Source organism: Cetorhinus maximus, chromosome 4 (genome assembly GCF_964194155.1).
Source record: "Cetorhinus maximus chromosome 4, sCetMax3.hap1.1, whole genome shotgun sequence".
NCBI classification, from domain to species: Eukaryota; Metazoa; Chordata; class Chondrichthyes; order Lamniformes; family Cetorhinidae; genus Cetorhinus; species Cetorhinus maximus.
In genome coordinates this window covers 32,270,812-32,290,688 of record NC_135882.1, presented here as the reverse complement: position 1 = coordinate 32,290,688, position 19,877 = coordinate 32,270,812, and the positions used below count along the sequence as shown (strand labels likewise).

The window sequence follows — 19,877 nt, the reverse complement described above, 5'->3', positions numbered from 1 at the left end:
AAAACAGAGCTAGATAGGTTCTTGATAAGAAAGGGGGTGAAAGGTTATAAGGGGTAGATGGGAATGTGGAGCTGAGGTTACAATCAGATCAGCATGATCTTATTGAATGGTGGAGCAGGTTCAAGGGGCTGGGTGGTCGACTCCTGCTCCTGATTTGTATGCTCGTATCAAAGATTCAAATAAGAAAAGTTCTCTGAAATTTATATCACTCTTTCACAAATCATCCAAAGAAAAATGGTTGCAAAGATAATATACTGTTGTAATAGCATCACAGCGCCATTGCTGGGCTGTGAGCAGTTTATTAAAGAGTTACAATTGTTATATAACCTCTACCTCTTCCCACCCATTCCAATGAGGGGGGTGATGGAGCCTCTTTAAACATATGCAGCTACTAATTATATTGTACCTTTCTGGTTGATGGGCAGTGCCATCATCAAAGCAAACACTGGGTACTCTCCTCTGCTGCCTAATCCGCCTGATGAAGTACAGAAACAAAAACAAGTGGCAATTCATTTAAAACATATGCAAACAAAGATAAACTAAATCTAAATATACCAAACATAAGAAAAGCAATAATCGATCAAAAATGGGATATTTTTCACACTTTCATTTTCCAATATATACTATATGTTCATTAAATAAGGTGTTTGCATTCATAAACATTTCTGCACAATCAAGCTGTTTGGCAAATATCACAAGATTACTAATGTTAAATGTTTTTCCTTCACAGAAATGGTTTTGAGATTTGACATGTTTGAACTGTTAAGAATGCGAGGTTTTATAAGATGGTTACATTTTAAACTGTCTTTTTTAAGACAAGGTAGGAGAGAGCATGTGACCTCCTACAAGTTCTGCCTGATGACAAGCCTGGGTTTCATGATTACCATAGGCCAGGGGGCATAGGTCAAGTGCTATTGAAATCCACATGTCAGGTTTAAAACCTGAAAGCAAAGGACAGAGCTGTTGGCTTTGCCATGGATAAACTTACAAGCTCTCAGACAGTCTGATTAAAAAAAAACCCAGACAAAGAGAGAGAGGCCTGAATTATCATGGAGATGAAAGGGCTCGGCACCTTAGCCAAAATGGCGCTGGAACCCCGATTCCAAAAGTCCCGCCCTCCAATCCGTCATCCACTGTTTTAACTGGGGGAGGGGGGTGACGTGAAACGGGGTGGGTTATTCTCAGAACATCCGTGATTCATGGAGGCAGCTGGACATGTAGAAATAATTCCTTTATGTTAATCAGTGGGAATTCAAATCTCTTTTTTAAAGTCATCAGTTTCTACAAGGGTCATAAAACATCGAAAACACAAGAAATAGAAACAGGAGAAAACTATACGGCCTATCGAGTCTGTTGTGCCATTCAATATGATCATGGGTGATCTTAGGCTTCAGCTCCACTTTCCTGCCTGTTTCCCATATCCCTTGATTCACTGAAAGACCAAAAATAATATGAGCATGAAATTAGGTTCACAGTGCCTATTGTCTGGATGTTACGATGCTGTTTGGGAACTAAAGTGTTATCTGGTGTGCGTGCATGCACTTTAGCTGTGATTCATCCTAGACACAATGTTGCTGAAGGTCTTAGTGCATGCAGCTAGCATCCACCAGAAATATGCAAAACAGGCAGATCATGACGTCAATCAAAAATATCATTTTGGAGCTCAATGCTCCAGCTGACACCCTCTCTTAACCTTGCACAGCTGAATACGTGTTTAGCAACAAGTAGACTGCAACCTCCACTAGCACTATTTAAGGGGATCATCAACTACTTGCAGGTTAGTTGGTGGCTCATTTATTTTTGCTGTTGGCATGATTCTACAAGTGCTGGGGGCTTTCCATAGTTGTTTCAAGTTGCAAAAGTCTACATAGAGCTCTATGGTTTGTGCTGGATATTGAGAAGATATCTGTACACGTGGGATTTCTCTTCCAGGAATCCCCACCTTGAGAAAGCTCTTCTCTTCTCTCCAATGGGATTTCTGTTTGTCTCTTTTACTTTGTTCGCCTTTCATTGCTTTCTGTTTCCCTTCTTGTGCTTGATTAGATGTCTACCAAAGCTCACTGTCACAGCCATAGTTCCTCAGTAATGGTCTCCAGCTCCGACTTAATGCACATGGATTCCAACTGAAATTCCACCCTTTGTGTTTTAGATTCACCCAGGTTTACACACATCTCCTAGACATTCAGTGTTCCTCAAACCACTGTAATCGTCACATTCTGAGATCACCACTCAAGACCAAGTGCCACCATCACACTGGCGGCCTTTTTCTTCAGCAGCACAGTCTCATCTATTTCAAAGTTGTCCTGTTCTGCAGTTTCATTTTATCTTTTATGGTCTGATCTGAGACCAAAACATTTTTTTTCTTCCTTTTAGGGAACTCATGGGTACCAAAGCCCCTCTGGACCTTTTTTCCCCCTCACTTCCCTCTGACCCCATCTGCTCTTCCTATCTCACCTCTTGCAATTTATTCATGTTGCCCTCCAACCTTCCCCTCTCTGACTTTGAATGATCTGTTCTGAACAAAGGCCTCAGTTTCATCCCTTATGAATTTTGAACTTGGCAAAACGCTGATCTATTTAGTCGCCATCGCCTCAATGCTCAATTCTCTGCTCATGAGTCCTCCCCCTGCACAACAGAGCCTATTACCCATCTCCAATGCCTTCCCTCCACCTGGATTCCTCCCTCTGGCCTCTTACCCTCTCCAGATCTTTTCATTGAGAACTGCCAGCATAACATTGGCCGTCTCAATTTCTCTGCTCCCGTCATTTACTTTAACCTGTCTCTGAGCTTGCTGCACTCTGTTCTCTCCAGTCCACCCGAACATTTGCATCAAACCTGCTGATAAGGGCAGTGTCACTGTAGTCTGGTTCACCTGCCTTTTTAATACTCCACCTTGTTCTCACACTGGCGAACCAACCACAGCCTTGCAGAGGCCTAACGTCAACTCTCCAACACTTCCTCCTCCTGGACCACGAATCCACTGGTGAACATCAAGCCATCGTTTCCAGGGCTGTCACTGACCTCATCTCCTTTGGAGATCTTCTCTCCATTGCTTCCAACATTACAGTCCCCTAAACCAGAACTGCCCACTTCTACCTCCTTCCCGTGATCCACAAGCTGGATTGCATTGGTAGACCTACCATTTCAGGCTGTTCTGCCTCACTGAACTGATTCTTTTCCTATTTGACTCTATTTTTTCTTCCTTTGTCCAGTCTCTTCATACCTACATCCAACACTCATCCAATGTTCTCCATCACTTTAACAGTTTCCAACTAACTAGCTTGAGCCATCTCCTCTTCACCATCGACATCAAGTCTCTCTACATCTCCATCCCTCACCTGGTCTGAGGCCTTTCTACTTCTTCCTTGAAGGGAGGCCCAAATGGTCTTCATCTACCACTACCCGCCTTTGGCTAGCTGAACTTGTTCTTATATTAAGCAACTTCTCCTTTAAATCCACTCAATCGCTCCAAGTTAGAAGTGTTGCTATGGGTACCCAAATGGGTCCTGGCTATGCCTGCCTTTTTGTGGGATATGTGGAATATTCCTTGTGCCAGCCCTATTCAGGCCACATCTTTATCACTTTATCTGGTATGTTGATGGCTGTAATCAGTGCCGAGCAATGCTTCTCCCATGCCCTGAGCTGAAGATTTCATCAAATTTGCTTCCTATTTTCACACTTCCCTCACCTTCATAGCTTGGACTCTTCTCTTCCTTGCCATGAATTCTCTGTCTCAATTTCTGGGGATGTGCTATCAATAGATATTCACAATAAGCCCAATGATTCCCACAGCTACCTTGGCTACACTTCCTCACAGCCTGCTTCCGGTAAGGGTTTCATTCCATTCTCCCAGTTTCTCCATCTCCATCGCATCTGTTCTGATAATGCAACCTTCCATATCAGTGCTTCTGAGATGTCCTCTTTTTTCCTGAACTAAGGATTCTGCCCCACCATGATTGACAGGGCCATCGAATGTGTCCGCCCCATTTCTTGCACTTCTGCTCTCACTCCTTCTGCCCATCTCTCAGAAACATGATAGAGTTCCCCCTTATCCTCACCAGTCTTTGTATTCAATGGATCCTCCACTATTTCTGACACATTTGAAGACGTCTTCCCCTCCCACCCCCATTCAGCATTGCGATGACCATTTCCTCTGAGACACCATGGGGTGCATCTTCTGGTCGGCAAGCAGGGGGGCGGGGCCCGCTCACCGATGCGTGAAATGATGCGGGGTGACATCGGGCATGTGTCCCAACGTCACCCTGCATCATTTAGACTTTCAGGTCGGTGGGCATGCAGCTGATTCCGAACTGTCAAAGGACTATTAGGGCCATTAAAAAAGTAATTAAATTGATTAATGGACCTGCCTGTCCAACATTAAGGTTGGCAGGCAGGCGAAGAGGCCAGGCGGCCTTCAGAAAAAACATGAAACCTCACGCACAGGTGGGATGAGGTTTCATGAGGGAATTAAAATTTGTATGAAATGTCCAAATAAAAGAAATTGACATGTCCCAGCTCATGTGACAGTGTCTCATGAGGGGACATGTCAATAATTTTTTTTCTCATCTTTATTCACTGTTTGAAACCTGAGCCGATCTCCCTGAGGCAGCACTCTGCCTCAGGGAGATCTGTGCTCTCTTTCGCGCACTCCTAATAGACAACCCATTTATCACCTTAAACATTCCACCCTCCAACACTGACACACATTGGCAACAGTACATACCATCTGCAAGATGCACAGCAACAACTCAGCAAAACTCCTTCAACAGCACCTTCCAAATATGCGACCTCTACCATCAACAAGGTTCATGGGAACACCAGCACCGACAAGTTCTCCATCAGGTCCATGTCATCCTATCTTGGAACTATATTACCATTCCTTCACTGTTGCTGAGTCAAATCCTGGAACTCCATCACTTAATAGCACTGTGGGTCTACCGACACCACATGGACTGTAGTGGTTCAAGAAGGTGGTTCGCCACCACCTTTTAAAGAGCAGTTAGGTATGGGCAATAAATACTGGCCTCACTGGCCAGTATATCCTCAGAATAAGTGAACAAAAAACAGCAGATGCAGGAGTTGAGGGTCGACCATCATGCTATTGCCCCATCCATGAACTCTGTGGAACAATGGCTGGGCAAGAGGGACACAAGTCCTCACCAGATACTCATACGCCTCAAGTGAGCAAGGAGGGACGTGCCCTGAAAGGTTAGAGGAGCAACTGCCTGAAGCCCCTGGTAGTTCCTCTCAAGCCACTGCTGACATGGACGGTGGGTCCTCAGCCCCTCTGGCTGTGACACCCATGCCTCATGAAGCCGTGAAGACAGAGGCAGCCCTCTAGGCCTCAGGCATCCACAGTCATCTACAGCAATAGAGCAGAAAGGCAAGCAGCCTGCCTACACATCAGCTGCTTGCGCAGGGGGAGCATAACTAAGCACACTTAAATCCACTTAGTTGCACTTCAGTATAACAGGATGCTAGTTTATTGTGGGCTGTCACATCGTTGGCTGAACGTGTCAAATGAATGGTGATGTGTGGCACCACATAAGGTCTCCTCTCCTCACGTCTGCACCACTGAGCCCTTAATAACTGTTAGTACTCTAGAGAAGATGTGATGCAAAGGTCTGGACTATGAGAGGTCAATGTGTTATGCATGCCTTGGCCTGATGTCATGATGGGCCCAATATGATGGTAAGGACATGAAAGTAAAAGTCAGTAGGGCTTTAGGAGCGAGAGGACTGAATTTTTCACATGGGTGTTTGAGGAAGGCTCAGGAGAAACGTCTCTGTATGAGTAATTCATAAGCCTCCCTGATGCTATGTTTTTGCATATTGCCTGTAGTCCCTCTGGTTGTTTATCCTTGTCCAGCAGGTCTGCAGGCCTGCCTAAATCTTCCTCCTCGGGCAAGGCATCACACCCAAGAAGATTCTCATTCTCCAAAGCTTTACCCCTCTGCAGCACAAGGTTGCGGAGAGCACAGCATACCACAACAACAGGTGAGACCCTTGATGGGGCATATTGAAGGGCTTCACCAAATCTATCCAGGCGTTATTTGAACTTCATTTTCAGAAACTCCTTAGCCTGCACAATGGTCGCTCGAGTTTTTGCGTGGTAGCTGTTGGACGTCTCCTCTGCTGGGTTCTGCACTGGCATAAGGATCCATTTCTACAGTGTGAAGCCCTTGTCACCTAATATCCCATCCCCAAAGGCGCACAGGCTGCCTGAAAAGCTCTGGCATCCGGGACTGCCTTAAGTAAGGATGGTGACAGCTTCCCAAGAAACTTGCACAGATCTGAAGGATCCCTTTGCGGTGGTTGCAAACCACTGAGTGAGTGGAAGACTTTCCTGTTGAAGGCTGCTGCCTAGTCTATGGGACCTCTGATGGCCATATGTATGCAGTTAATGACACCCTATACCTGGGGTAATCCAGTGATGGCCCTGAATCCTATAAGCCCTTTCTGCCTGACTGCCCAGATTGGCATGAAGCCAAATGTATTAGCCGGCCCTTGTGAACATGGGATCCATGAACAGCTTGATGCAACAATGCGCAGGCTGAGAAATCCCATAGATGTCTCTAAAGGATACCTGGAACGATCCTGGAGCACCACTGATTCTCACAGACAGGGCAATGGGTGCATCTCCATTTCCATTGGGCTCAGATCCTTCTCCATCATATTGCAAAGCTCCATGACCACCTCCCTGGAAAGGCACTGTCTCCGGCAACTCTGAAACTTCAATATTTCCAAGAAGTAGAGCCTCTCTTGGTAAACCCTCTCTGGTGGGTAGCATCTTCTATGCATAGGAGGCTGGTTATGTGCCCTTTTGCATGCTCCGCGCTACATTCTCTACCCTCTCACCTCCATCCATCCTTATGAGTGTCCTGCCCCTCTTCTCCCTGTGGCTACACATCACTCACTCTCTCATGTTCATCCTCGCTGGAGGTCTCAAAACGGGAGTGCATGAGATCCATTGTAACTTGCTGCACTAAACTCTTAAGGGCTCTCATTGCCCTCATTCTCCATGCATAAGATGCATCTATGAGAGGCCTGTAAATCTTTGTGCCTCTGATGTGTTTTCCAAGTTTGCCCAGCCACCAGCTTGTCACTCACATGACTTATTTATTCCCGCCCTCCCTGTACTGTAATGTTGCTGCTCACAATGGCTGTCAACTCCAGGCACAATGACCTGCCGCTGAGTTCCCGCCTCCTTAAAGCTGGTGAGCCTCAGAAGCTCCATTCTTCCAATGCGCCCCTATAAAAAGCCTCCAGGAAATAGCTGTTAATTGTCTCCTAAACAGGCTCAGCTGCTTGCAATAAGTGAAGTCTGCACCCAGCAGCCTACAGTGGTGGCAACATATCGGACTTCAACCTACTCACCTCCCAGCCTGTTGCCCCGGGTGTTAGAGAATTCCGCCTGTTAACTTTGTTTCTCTCTCCTCAATTGCTACCTGATTTGCGGAGCATTTTCTGTTATCATTTTATATTAATTAGATTGCCTTTTAGAAAGTTTACAAACTTAAAAGTACATTTTCGTAAGCAGAATTTTATTTTAAAAGACAACAGTGGGATTAGAGTTTTTAAACTTGGCTCCGAGGAGTAGTTACATGAATCCCTGTATGTAATTATCTTCTATAAATAGCCTGAATGTGAAGTTAATTAATTGCTATATAGAAAATTTGTGCAAAATGTTCAATGAATACAGGCTCATATTAGAAAACAGTGGATGTTCATTTAAAAAAACAATTCTAGATTAAACTGTGGCAAAAATTTGAAGTAGAAAAGTTAAAAGTGGCACAGGAAAGATTTAATTTCAAATGCAATGTGACTAAGTAGTGTCACTGGGAATATGCACAAGGATAAGCAATACGCAGACCTCACTCAAATGTGATAACGCCACTTGGGAGACATCATAGTAATGGCAATCCAAGCCAGGAATCTCAAAATGTGTTTTATTCTAACCACATATGGGTCTTTGATCACAACAGGACAGAAATTAAGAATAATCCCAAGGTCCTGGCTATATTTTTCAGCCATTCATCTTTGGTGCTCCAATGAATATATTGTCGTTCCCCCAAATATGCAAGAAGCACATTCAAATGAAACATTTTCTCCTTTCAGTTCTACAATTCATTGTTCAATGCAGACTAACAATTTGCTATGAAATGCTACAAGTTGCTCTTCATATTGGCAGTAACCTCAATGGCAAAAGTACAACATAACCAGTGTCATTTGCAGTGAATGTCCACTGCTGATTTGTCAGGAGCATTTTTTTGAGCACTCAATTCAAGCAATACTTACAGTATGCCATGGTTTCTACACATTATGAGATAAATTACAGCAATAAAGCTGATGACAATTTAACCTCCTTCCTCCATTTGGGAAGAAAACTTGGAACACAAATAGGCCTTGGAAGTATATGCTAGACTGTGGATCATGCAACAAATGTATGCACATTGGTATGATGTTTAATAATAAGAGACCTTTTGAAAAAGATTATTTTAATAGTAGCAGCCAAGAATGAAAGAGTTAAATTTAAAATTCATTTTAAGTGAACAACACACTAAAATACAGAAAACTAACTCAGAGTACAGACGGCCGATTTCTCATAGACAAATCCTTTTATTTTCATTTGCTGGCCTGGTATTATTAATTTGGAATTCAATTCTTTCTCCTTCACTGATAGCATTAAAAAGAAACACAAATACTGAATGCCTTTATATTCCAATTATCATGGGAGCATGTTTTTTTAAATTCAATCTCACACTGCAGGTGACAGCTGCAAGGCCACTAATTGTTGCCATTCCCTAATAGCTCTGAAACTGCATACTTTGCTAGGCCACATCAGAAGGCTTTTATATCACATTGGTTTGGGACTAGAGTCACATGCAAGACGGACCAGGTAAAGACATCAAGCTTCATTCTCCAAAAAAGGGTGTTAGTGAACCAGCTGGATTTTTGCAATCCGATACCTTCATGATCACTTTTATTGATATCGTTTTTTTTCCCCCCTAATTTCCTATTTTTTTAAAACTGAGTTCAAATTCTGAAAAAAGCCATGGTGGCATTTGAATTGTCAGTCTAGGCTTCTAGTAATATAACCACTGCACTACCATGCCCATAACCACCACACTACCTAATGCATCAGGCAATGTTTCCAACTGCGGCACACAATTGTGAGTAACAACATCTCTCTGACATCAGCAGATGTGAACAGATTAATAGTTCTTACATAGCAACACCAATGTCAGTATTAGTACCTCTCAAGAACATTGTAAGCACCCTCAGAATATGTGCGGTTCATCTTTTGGGAACGAAGTAACCTTATTGCATCTTCCCGATAGAGAGGATAAACTATATGGTACATGTTGCTAAAAATAAAATAAAAGAGAAACAACCACAATGAACATTAGAAAAAAGCAACATCAGATAAATAAAACTTGTAAGCAGAAAGTGTTTACATTATGCACTACAAATACTTTACTACAGTACATTGTTAACGATGCTGACTTTATTTCATGCTATGTATCATATTTTTTACTGCTCTTTAAATCAATGGAAGTGCCATGAGGACAGCTGGTAATGGTCTAGATATTACAGTTACCTGCCCAATAATGTGAAAGGATTTCCTGTTTTTCAAATAAGCATCAAACTGTGGGGAATAATAACATAATCGACAGGAGCGTAGAATGGAGAAATAAGTGCACAGATTAGCACACATGTTAATTCTCCCATCAAATTAAGACTATAATGTACTCCATGCAATTCTCCAATTTGCATTCATATCAAATGAGGTTTCATGCATAGTTGAGAAACTTAATATAGAAAATATACGGCTGAATCTTCCAAGAAGTGGCAATCACCATTAGATGCCACTCCACCCCTATTTCTTTTACACAACGCTGGAACTCCGCATTTCTGGCCCAGACTTCCGAACTGCGCCTCTTCAGAAATGAGGAGCGTACCTGTTCTGAGAGTCATCCTTCATAGTGCAGGATCGTCGGGGGATGCCAAGCCACACCCCCTTTTAGGGCACTAGCTGCCATATTCCGCTGAATATTCATTCACTAACACACTGAAAAGCTTTTGGGTCATTTAAATAGCTGTTCAGCGTGTTAGTGAATGAGTGCAAGTGAGTTAAGTGGGTTAAGTATGTAGGGTGGTAGGGTGCCAGCTGGGTAGGGTGGGTAGGTTAGGTAGGTGGCAGGGTGAGCAGGGTGGCAAGGTGGGTAAGGTGGTAGATGGCAAGGTGGTAGCGGACAGGGTGGGTAGCGTGGTAGGTGCCAGGGTTAGTAGGGTGATAGGTGGCAGGGTGGGTAGGGTGGCAGAGTGGGTAGGGTGGTGAGGCCTGGTCAGGTCCATTTGGGGGGAGTTGGAGGGTCTGGGGGGAATCGGAAGGTTGGGGAGAGCCAGAAGGTTGAGGCACAGTGGAAGGTCAGGGGGTAGTCAGAGGGTCAGGGGTTAGTCAGAGGGTCAGGGAACGTTGGAGGGTTGGGGGGGGTTTCGGAGTGAAGAGTGAGGTAGTCAGTGGGTCAAGGGTTGGAGTTGGGGATGGGGAGGTCAGTGGGGAGTCGGGGGGGCCAGTTGCATGGTTACCCCAAAGTTAGATCTTGTTTTTTTCAGTGTAACATTTCCTGGGTAACTATCCAGGTAAGTGAGTCAGAACACTCCGAAACCTCTGACTCGAACTCAAAGTTGGGGACTTTCCCAGGGGGCTCTGGACACAGAGGAATTGCCCTTCCTTCAGAACTTGACACTTCCGGTAATTCCCGTGGAGTCCTTGTGTTGGAGCTCCAGTGAGTCCTATTGCGCATTCTCCAAGGGTACCTCTGGACCACGGATCTGGTGCTTTGTATAATTGATTTACAACTAAGTGTGGGTTAAGTTTTACACAAAGTATCAGTTCTCTGTATATTATCAGTGATACACTTAGCGAGCAAACAAAGACAACCTGTCATTATTTATAATCAAAATTGCACTCTTGGATAACAATAACTTCCCCTATTTTCAACAATTTACATTAGACTAAGGCTGGGATGTTCTGGCCCCATTGTGGCAGGACCCACCATGGGGTAATGTGGTGGGCCATCCAAAAGTCCATTGACTTTCTGTGGGACCGGAAGATTTTGGTGGCGGGCAGGGCAGGAAAATCCCAGCATAATATTGACAGATATTAATAAATGATTATATAAGGAATACTGAATGGCTGCAGTGTGATTACATAGACAAAACATATTTTTGGACTGACTTTGCAGGAGTATCAATAAATAAGTAGAATGATTACCTGGAGAATAAATGATCCTTTAGGACAGTTACCCAGGGATTAATGGAAACCTGGGAGATTACCCAAACAACAGCAAATATCTGAAGATGATTACAAGCAACTTAAAAAGCTCTGATGCAAGATTATTGACCGAGGCTGTACTTAATAACCACCGCCATGGCCCCACCGCCCTCCCCCACCACAGATGGAGACCAGGGGTGGGCTGGGGGGAGCATTTGATTTGGTGGGAGAGTGCAGGATGGGGACTTTGCCACTTCCCTGCCTTCACCTGATTAAGTCTGGGGCAGGAAGGCTTTGTGGACGGCCTTCCAACCTGGATGCCAATCGAGGCCCTTCATTGGACAATTAATGTCAACATGAGGACCTCCTCTCGCTACTGCTGGTATTCAACCAATGGCAGGTGAGGGAACCCACCGTGCGAGGAGAGCGACAAACGAACCCTATCAGGATTTCTTCCGGCCTAGTAGGGTTGGGAGGGTGGGGTCCCTCAAACACAGGCACTCTGTGCTTGATCGGGAGTGGGGAGGCGGGGGATGGCTCTTGTCTGAATCCCACCCCCCCTTTTCTAGTGACCATGTCCCTGAAACCCCATTCGGCTGTCACTTACCTTTATATGGTAGATCCTACAATGGCTGAACAGTGGCTGAAGCAGCCGCTGCTTCCGGTGGCGCTGCCAGTGATGAAGAGCTGCCCAGGGACGGGGTCTCTGCCCAACTGGGGTAAGTCCTGCAATTAAATATCCCTTGAGGAGTCCTGACTGCAGGGCTCCCACTGCCAATTAGGGACTTAATTCCCTCAAGGTTTTCAGAGACTGGGTTGGTGGGGGTGCGGCCAGTTTTTGTGGTGGGCATGGCCCTCCTGCCACCTTTATTAAATTTTTCACTCTTATTTCTCTCTCCAAAGCTGCTGCCTGACTTGCTGAGTACTTAAAGCATTTTCTGTTTTTATTTCAGATTTCCAACGTCCACAGTATTTTGCGTTAAAAATAAAAGTATACCTTTGTGAATCTCAAACATAAAATTCAAATAGTTTTTTTTAAATCCAAATCAGGATTTTATTCAGTTGGTATATATATTAGCTATAATACATGTGATTTCATGCTTTATGTATCATGATTCTGTGTGTATAATGATCCTCAGAAAAAGATATGACATTATTCACAGAATCACAGTGCAGAAAATGCCCTTTGGCCCATCGAGTCTGCACCAACACGTGAGAAACACCTGACCTACTTACCTAATCCCATTTACCAGCACTTGGCCCATAGCCTTGAATGTTATGACGTGCCAAGTGCTCATCCAGGTACTTTTTAAAGGATGTGAGGCAACCCACCTCCACCACCCTCCCAGGCAGTGCATTCCAGACCGTCACCACCCTCTGGGTAAAAAGTTTTTTCCTCACATCCCCCCTAAACCTCCTGTCCCTCACTTTGAACTTATGTCCCCTCGTAACTGACCCTTCAACTAAGGGGAACAGCTGCTCCCTATCCACCCTGTCCATGCCCCTCATAATCTTGTACACCTCGATCAGGTCGCCTCTCAGTCTTCTCTGCTCCAACGAAAACAACCCAAGTCTATCCAACCTCTCTTCATAACTTAAATGTTTCATCCCAGGCAACATCCTGGTGAATCTCCTCTGCACCCCCTCCAGTGCAATCACATCCTTCCTATAATGTGGCGACCAGAACTGCACACAGTACTCCAGCTGTGGCCTCACCAAGGTTCTATACAATTCCAACATGACCTCCCCACTTTTGTAATCTATGCCTCGATTGATAAAGGCAAGTGTCCCATATGCCTTTTTCACCACCCCACTAACATGCCCCTCTGCCTTCAGAGATCTATGGGCACACATGTCAAGGTCCCTTTCTTCCTCAGAACTTCCTAGTGTCATGCCGTTCATTGAATACTTCCTTGTCAAATTACTCCTTCCAAAGTATATCACCTCACACTTTTCAGGGTTAAATTCCATCTGCCACTTATCTGCCCATTTGCCCATCCCGTCTATATCTTCCTGTAGCCCAAGACACTCAACCTCACTATTGACCACCCGGCCAATCTTTGTGTCATCCGCAAACTTACTAATCCTAACCCCCACATAGTCATCTATGTCGTTTATATAAATGACAAATAATAGGGGACTGAGCACAGTGCTGGACACTGGCTTCCAGTCACTAAAGCATCCTGCTGTCATCACCCTCTGTCTCCTACAACTAAGCCAATTTTGAATCCACCTTATCAAATTAACCTGTATCCCATATGTGCATTTGCCTTCTTTATAAGTCTCCCATGTGGGACCTTGTCAAAGGCTGTGCTGATATCCATATAAACTACATCAACTGCACTACCCTCATCTACACACCTGGTCACCTCCTCAAAAAATTCAATCAAATTTGTTAGGCATGACCTCCCTCTGACAAAGCCATGCTGACTATCCCTGGTCACACCTTGCCTCTCCAAGTGGAGATAGATTCTCTCCTTCAGAATTTTTTCCAATAGTTTCCCTACCACTGATGTGAGACTCACTGGCCTGTAGTTCCCTGGCTTATCTCTACAAGACTTCTTAAATAGCAGAACCACATTAGCTGTTCTCCAGTCCTCTGGCACCTCCCCTGTGGCCAGAGAAGAATTAAAAATTTGGGTCAGAGCCCCTGCGATCTCCTCCCTTGCCTCCCTCAGCAGCCTGGGACACAAATCATCCGGACCTGGAGATTTGTCCACTTTTAAGCCTGCCAACACCTCCAATACCTTGTCACACCCTACACTAATTTGCTCAAGAACCTCGCAGTCTCTCTCCCCGAGTTCGATACCTTCATCTTCATTCTCTTGGGTGAAGACAGATGTGAAGTATTCATTCAACACTCTAGCGATGTACTCTGACTCCACCCATATATTGCCCCCTTGATCCCTTATGGGCCCTACTCTTTCCCTGGTTATCCTCTTCCCATTGATGTACTTATTATTACTGGAAGTTTATCAAGAAATAATGCACAATGATCACTGGAAAACTGTACACCAGTTTGAATTATCAAATTCAGATTAGATTAATTTATGGCCTTTATCTTTGATTTTTGTGGCTCTTCGAATTCTCGTGGATGAATTCCCATGCAAATTCACTCAGCAGTGTCACAAGGTATTTGCGGTTTCTTCTTCATATGTTGACTGTATGGACATTTTTATTCAGCTCTATACCATTACTTGAGCTAGCAACTTAATCACAAAGCTAACCATCAGCACACTGAAACACTGAGAATATTGTTTAATTTTATTTTAAATTTAGTAAAGAATAACATACAATAAATTCCTGAGAAATTTGATGGAGTGTACTTTACAAAGGATAATAAAATATTTCCTAAATTTGGCTTCTTATTTTATCAATATATTCTTCTATTTCCCTCTAGACTGGAGAAGGAAGTAAAGAGCACACTCTCTCAAAAAGGGGAGAAGCATTCCTCCAGGGAACCTTACTAAAATAACAAATCTGTGCTGGTAGAAAGTTCTTAATGAGGTCAAATGCCCCCATTAAGAAAGAAGCAATCAGATACAGAAGTGACATTAAATAATGATGGTTCCATCAACATTTTTAAAGGCGCAGGAACACTGCATAGAAACAATAACTGTTCAAGTCAATAACAACCAGCAAAATAAAAGAAACTTGAAACAGCACCATTGAATGGTGCAGTGGAATACTTATGCGTCACAGTAGCAAAAACAGGTTCACATTAAAGGATCCTTACAAACTCCGGCTGCAGTAGAGCAGAACCTACTGGAACTCAATACTTGTAATCGTGAAATAGTAGGGCACAACACTAGAAGTAGAATAGAATCTCAATTGAAAATGTTGAACCATTTTCCAGAATTGCTTCTGAATAGCGTGAATAGCTGAATAACCTTATAAAAATGAGATTCTGGTTGAACCTTGAGTTTAAATGTATATATAAAAAGTACAAGTATCTATCCATTTTATATTTATATTATGTCCAATTCCTCAATAGAATTACAACGTTATTAAATAAATAAATAAAAGACCACGTGCACCAATACCATGTTGATCAGCCCAGTAAGACAATATTACAACAAAGACAGGTAGTTAGTGAAGTCAAAATCATGCAGTAAATGTAAAACAATAAAAGACCATGAGAACATTTCACACTAATTGTGGCATATTTAAAGCTGTATTGCTCTTTACAGCCGGGTTCCGTCACAAATCCAAGTTCTAGCAAACCTAAACTTCAACAGTGTTCAGAAAAGTAAATTTTGCTAATGCTGGAAAAAAAGATAGATTTTAGTTGGTTTTGTAGTTGATGGAAGTTGTGTTATCTCAATTTCAGTCAGTGAAATTCTTGCCTTGGAGTTGGAGGATCAATGAATTTAACACATAAATCTACCTGCTATTCCAGGGCAGTATTGAGGGAGTAATGCATCGTCAGAGGTACCATCTTTCAGATAATGCTGAATTGAGGCCACGTCTCTTAATTCAGATGGAAGCAAGACCCCATGGCATTAGTCAAGGAAACACAGTGAGTTCTCCAAGTGTCCAGACTAACATTCTTCCCTCAACCAGGACCGTCAAAAGCAGACTGGTCCCTAATTGTAGTTACTGTTGCTATGCACATATTCACGACAAAACTGGCTGCTGTTCAAAAGTTAATTCTTGGCTGTGAAATGCTTTCAGATGTCCTAAGGACAGAAAAGATCTGAAGGGGCCAAGGATAGATCCATGGGAAACTCACAGGTGACTGCATTTGTAGGAAAATACTTTTTTCTTGAGCCACATAAGCTGGATTTGAATTGCAAGGGCAGTTTCAAGGACCTGGATAACATGCTGGAGAAGAATTTGGTTTTCAACTGTGTGGGACACCATAGGGAGATTGAGGAGGACAGAGAAGGATAGAATGATATAGGCCAGTCATAGAGGATGCCTTTCATGACTTGATCAGTGTAGGTTAGTGCTGGAAGCAGGGAGGTAGCAGTTAGAGCAGATTCAAAGAAAAAAAATTCAGAGAAAGCCACATTCAAGCATTTTAAGATTAGGGATCAGACAGCAGTTAGAGATTGTCAAGAGTGTTCTTTTTCAGGAGGGGTTGGTGACAGTGGTCAAAACCAGGAAAGGAAACTGAATGGTTAAGAGTTGTTAATGAACAGGATTGAGAATATGAAGGCAATTGAGAAAGCAGTTAAAAAGACTTGCATTATCTGGTGCTATTCACGAACTGAGGATATTCCAAAATGATTGATAATAAATGAAGCACTTTCTAAAGAAATATAGTTGGTGGGTCCCATGGAAAGGGTAAGCTTGCAGCAGAAGGTGAGAAGGAAGATATGAACTAGCACACTTTCCATCAGGAGTCATTGGATAGCAACGAGGACTTAAAACCATGGCTGCTTTTCTTTCCCATTCCTACTAAGGCCAATTGAAACTGCACAATTGAGGTCAATTAACTCAGCAAGTTTTGAACTGGGGACCTTCCTGATTTGGGTAGCCCAGTCCCAATTGCATTAACTGATAACTCTGAATTTTATATTTATCACATTGATTTTGTGAGGGAGTGAGCACACTGAAGGACACTCATGAGACACCACACAAGATTACAGCTGTGAGTAAAATGACTGACAGAGGAGAATATTTTAATATTTTATCACAGAAACGGGCAATGTGAAGTTAATGAAGTGATAAGGTTGCTGATTCAGCTGTGGGCTAACCAATGTGTCAATGAATGTTGATTCAAGTCCTTCATTCTGTTAGACTCAGCAACTCCTATCCATTTTACTCATTCATGTCACCAGCACCCATGTTAAAATGATAATATTAAAAAAATGAGCAAAAAGAAATGGAAAGACATTAATCACAATTGCACTAATTAATTTTTAGTACTGGCAAGGACCCCTTTGTGAACTGAGTTGTGATGACAGAAGATGGTGGAAAGGACAAAAACTGGTAGTCTCTACCACAGCACACCAAATAGTTACCAACTTCATAGTTCTCTTGCTGCCACAATAAGGATTGCATTTTACTATAAATAAGCATCCCAGTAGTCCTAAAATACTATAATTTTTGTCCTATTTTCATGAACCAAATAATGCTCTTTAAAATTGCAGCAGGTTCATCAGTCTCTGATAAGAGAAGGCAGGTTAATGCCAGATTTAGCACCATAACTTAACCTTTCTTTTTCTCTTTTCAGAAGTTAACCGACCTGCTGCAAATTTATAGCTTTTTCTCTTCTAATTTCAGATTTTCAAAGTTCATAGTTTTTCCTTTTAACTGCAGTGTTATTTAAGTAATTCTGTAAACAAAAATAATCTTTTATAATGGTTAATTTGTGCTTGAAGCCTCAATCACATCATTTTGACAGAAGCACATCCTACTCATTTATTTTCAAGCTTAAAAGGAAAGAAAGAAAAAGAGATAAGTTCAAAATAAATCATAATTAGGGATGAGCAACCTGATCGGGTAGTCTGCAATGTTATAAATTCTATCATTTGGATGTCTTGAGGGACTAAATATTGGATTTATGTACAAATATTCTTTTGGTGGCTTTTTCCTGTTGTAAAAATGATATAATGATACAAATGATACATTTTATAATATGGAATACCATGTTCAGCTCTCCAAAACCTTCCACAAGTGGCTAGGCTTTTATAATGCAGGTGGCATTTTTTTCTATCATTACATTCATGATTGATTTGTTGTTTATCACTTTATGTCAATACTTCATTGTGATCAAATAAGAGTGTGATCTACCAGTGGGAGTGTATCCAAACACCCAGGGTCCCATGTTGAAGGCAGCAAGTACATAAGTACACATTGTTTTAGTGAGATTTTAACAGTCTAATGATGCCTTTTCCATTTGGCAGCCAAAGCTTTTAAAATATGAAACTTTGGGCCAGCTTTTAACTATTCCAACTAGCCTACTCATACAGGTAAAATCAGGCCCTTTGACTTGGAAAATCCAACATCTAGAAGCTCTAACTTCAAGTTTAGAGTTTGACTTTATCCAGATGCTCATTCCTAGTCATAATATCCATACATACATGCATACATATCCACACGTAATAAAACCACACCACCACACCCATGTTACAGTATACCTGAAATCCTTGTGATGATGTTCGATGGCATGACTGTGTCTGGACCGAGGTAGTGTAAGATACTGACTGCAGCGATGTGGGAGATAATGGAAAAGACAAATGTATGGCATTTGAAGAATGGGCAGAAAGGTCAGCAGCACCAGTGAGCAGAAAAGAGAAGAAAATGGAGAGAAATATGATGAACAGTATGTGCGAGAAGGTTATAGTCTCTAATTAAAAGCCAAGAGGAGCTTAAATGCTGCAAAATAAATTTTTAGTGAAGGCAATCTAGCAGCTTGGAACAATCAGTTACTTTTAGTAAAACAGCATTTGTTTTAGTCACAAATTACATGACTACCACTAAAATAAACTCAGAAGAATCTTGCCTCAGGTTGTGCTTTTAAACACAGGATCAGAAGTGAAAGTATTCAAGCCACCAAAGGTAAGCCTAGGTATACCTGGTTAATTGACCTACAGCAAAAACGCGCCTGGAAATCAGAGCCCCATTCAGGGTTATTGTTTCTGGGATGGGAGAGATGGGAGATGGGTTATTGCTGTTTTTTTTTAATGGTACATTTATCTTTCAATCCTATGGGCAGGATCTTCCCCCCGTTGGGGGGGTTGTGCGGGAGCAGGCAGGTTCCCAATCGGTACCCCAGGACGGGGGCACACCGCCATTTTACGTGGGTGGGCCAATTAAGGTCCGACCAGTGTGACATGCGACAGGAAGCGCTCTGCGCTCCCTGTGCGGGTGGGGGGGGTGGAGATTCCCTGAGCTGGGAGTGCGCTCTTTCGCAAAGTGCTGCCTCAGGGAGATCGGCTCAGGTTTCAAACAGTGAATAAAGATGAGAAAAAAAATTATTAATCTTACCTATGTCGGGCGAGGTGGGAGGGAGCGGACCGATCACTGCCTGCGATCAGCTGCGTGCCGCCATTTTATGCGGGCAGCTCAATTATGGCCCGCCCAGTATAATACGCATTCCGTAGCGCTCAGCGCTACCTGTGCGGGTGGGGGAGAAGGGAGAGCCGAGGCCTGCGCTCTTTTGTGCCTCAGGGAGATTGAGTAGGTAATAAAAGTTTTTAAATAATAAAGTAAAAAATTATTTAAACATGTCCCCTCATGTGACAGTGTCACATGAGCTGGGACATGTTTGTGAAGTCAAGAAAATTTATTTATTTATTTTATACAAGCTTCAGGAAACCTCATCCCGCCCATGGATGAGGTTTCCTGAAAAATGCGAAGGCCACTTGAGCTCTTCGCCTGCCCGCCAACCTTAAGGTTGGACAGCCAGCGTTGTTAACAACTTAAATTTTTTTTTTAAATCGGTCTTAATAGGCCGTTGACAGTTCGGTGGGCACGCAGCCGCCTCCAGCGTGCGCCTGCCGGACGAAATATCAATATGCTGCGCAATGACGCCGGGGCACATGTCCAACATCATCACGCGTCATTTTACGCGTCGGTGTGTCGGGCCCTCCTCCATATGCTGACGGCAATATTCTGTCCTATAGGTCAAGAACGGGGGTTCTCAA

The 19,877-nt window shown here is 43.1% G+C and overlaps 1 protein-coding gene across 1 annotated transcript in view; it reads right to left on the bottom strand.

Moving 5' to 3' along the window:
• rims2a (regulating synaptic membrane exocytosis 2a) overlaps window positions 1-19,877 on the bottom strand; it is a 1,205,442-nt gene that overhangs the window by 383,999 nt on the left and 801,566 nt on the right. The window contains exons 20-22 of the mRNA XM_078540066.1: window positions 18,369-18,434; window positions 9,257-9,367; window positions 407-475 (exon numbers count right to left, since the gene is read on the bottom strand). Coding sequence (XP_078396192.1) covers window positions 407-475; window positions 9,257-9,367; window positions 18,369-18,434 — 246 coding nt within the window. The remainder of the gene's footprint in view (window positions 1-406; window positions 476-9,256; window positions 9,368-18,368; window positions 18,435-19,877) is intronic.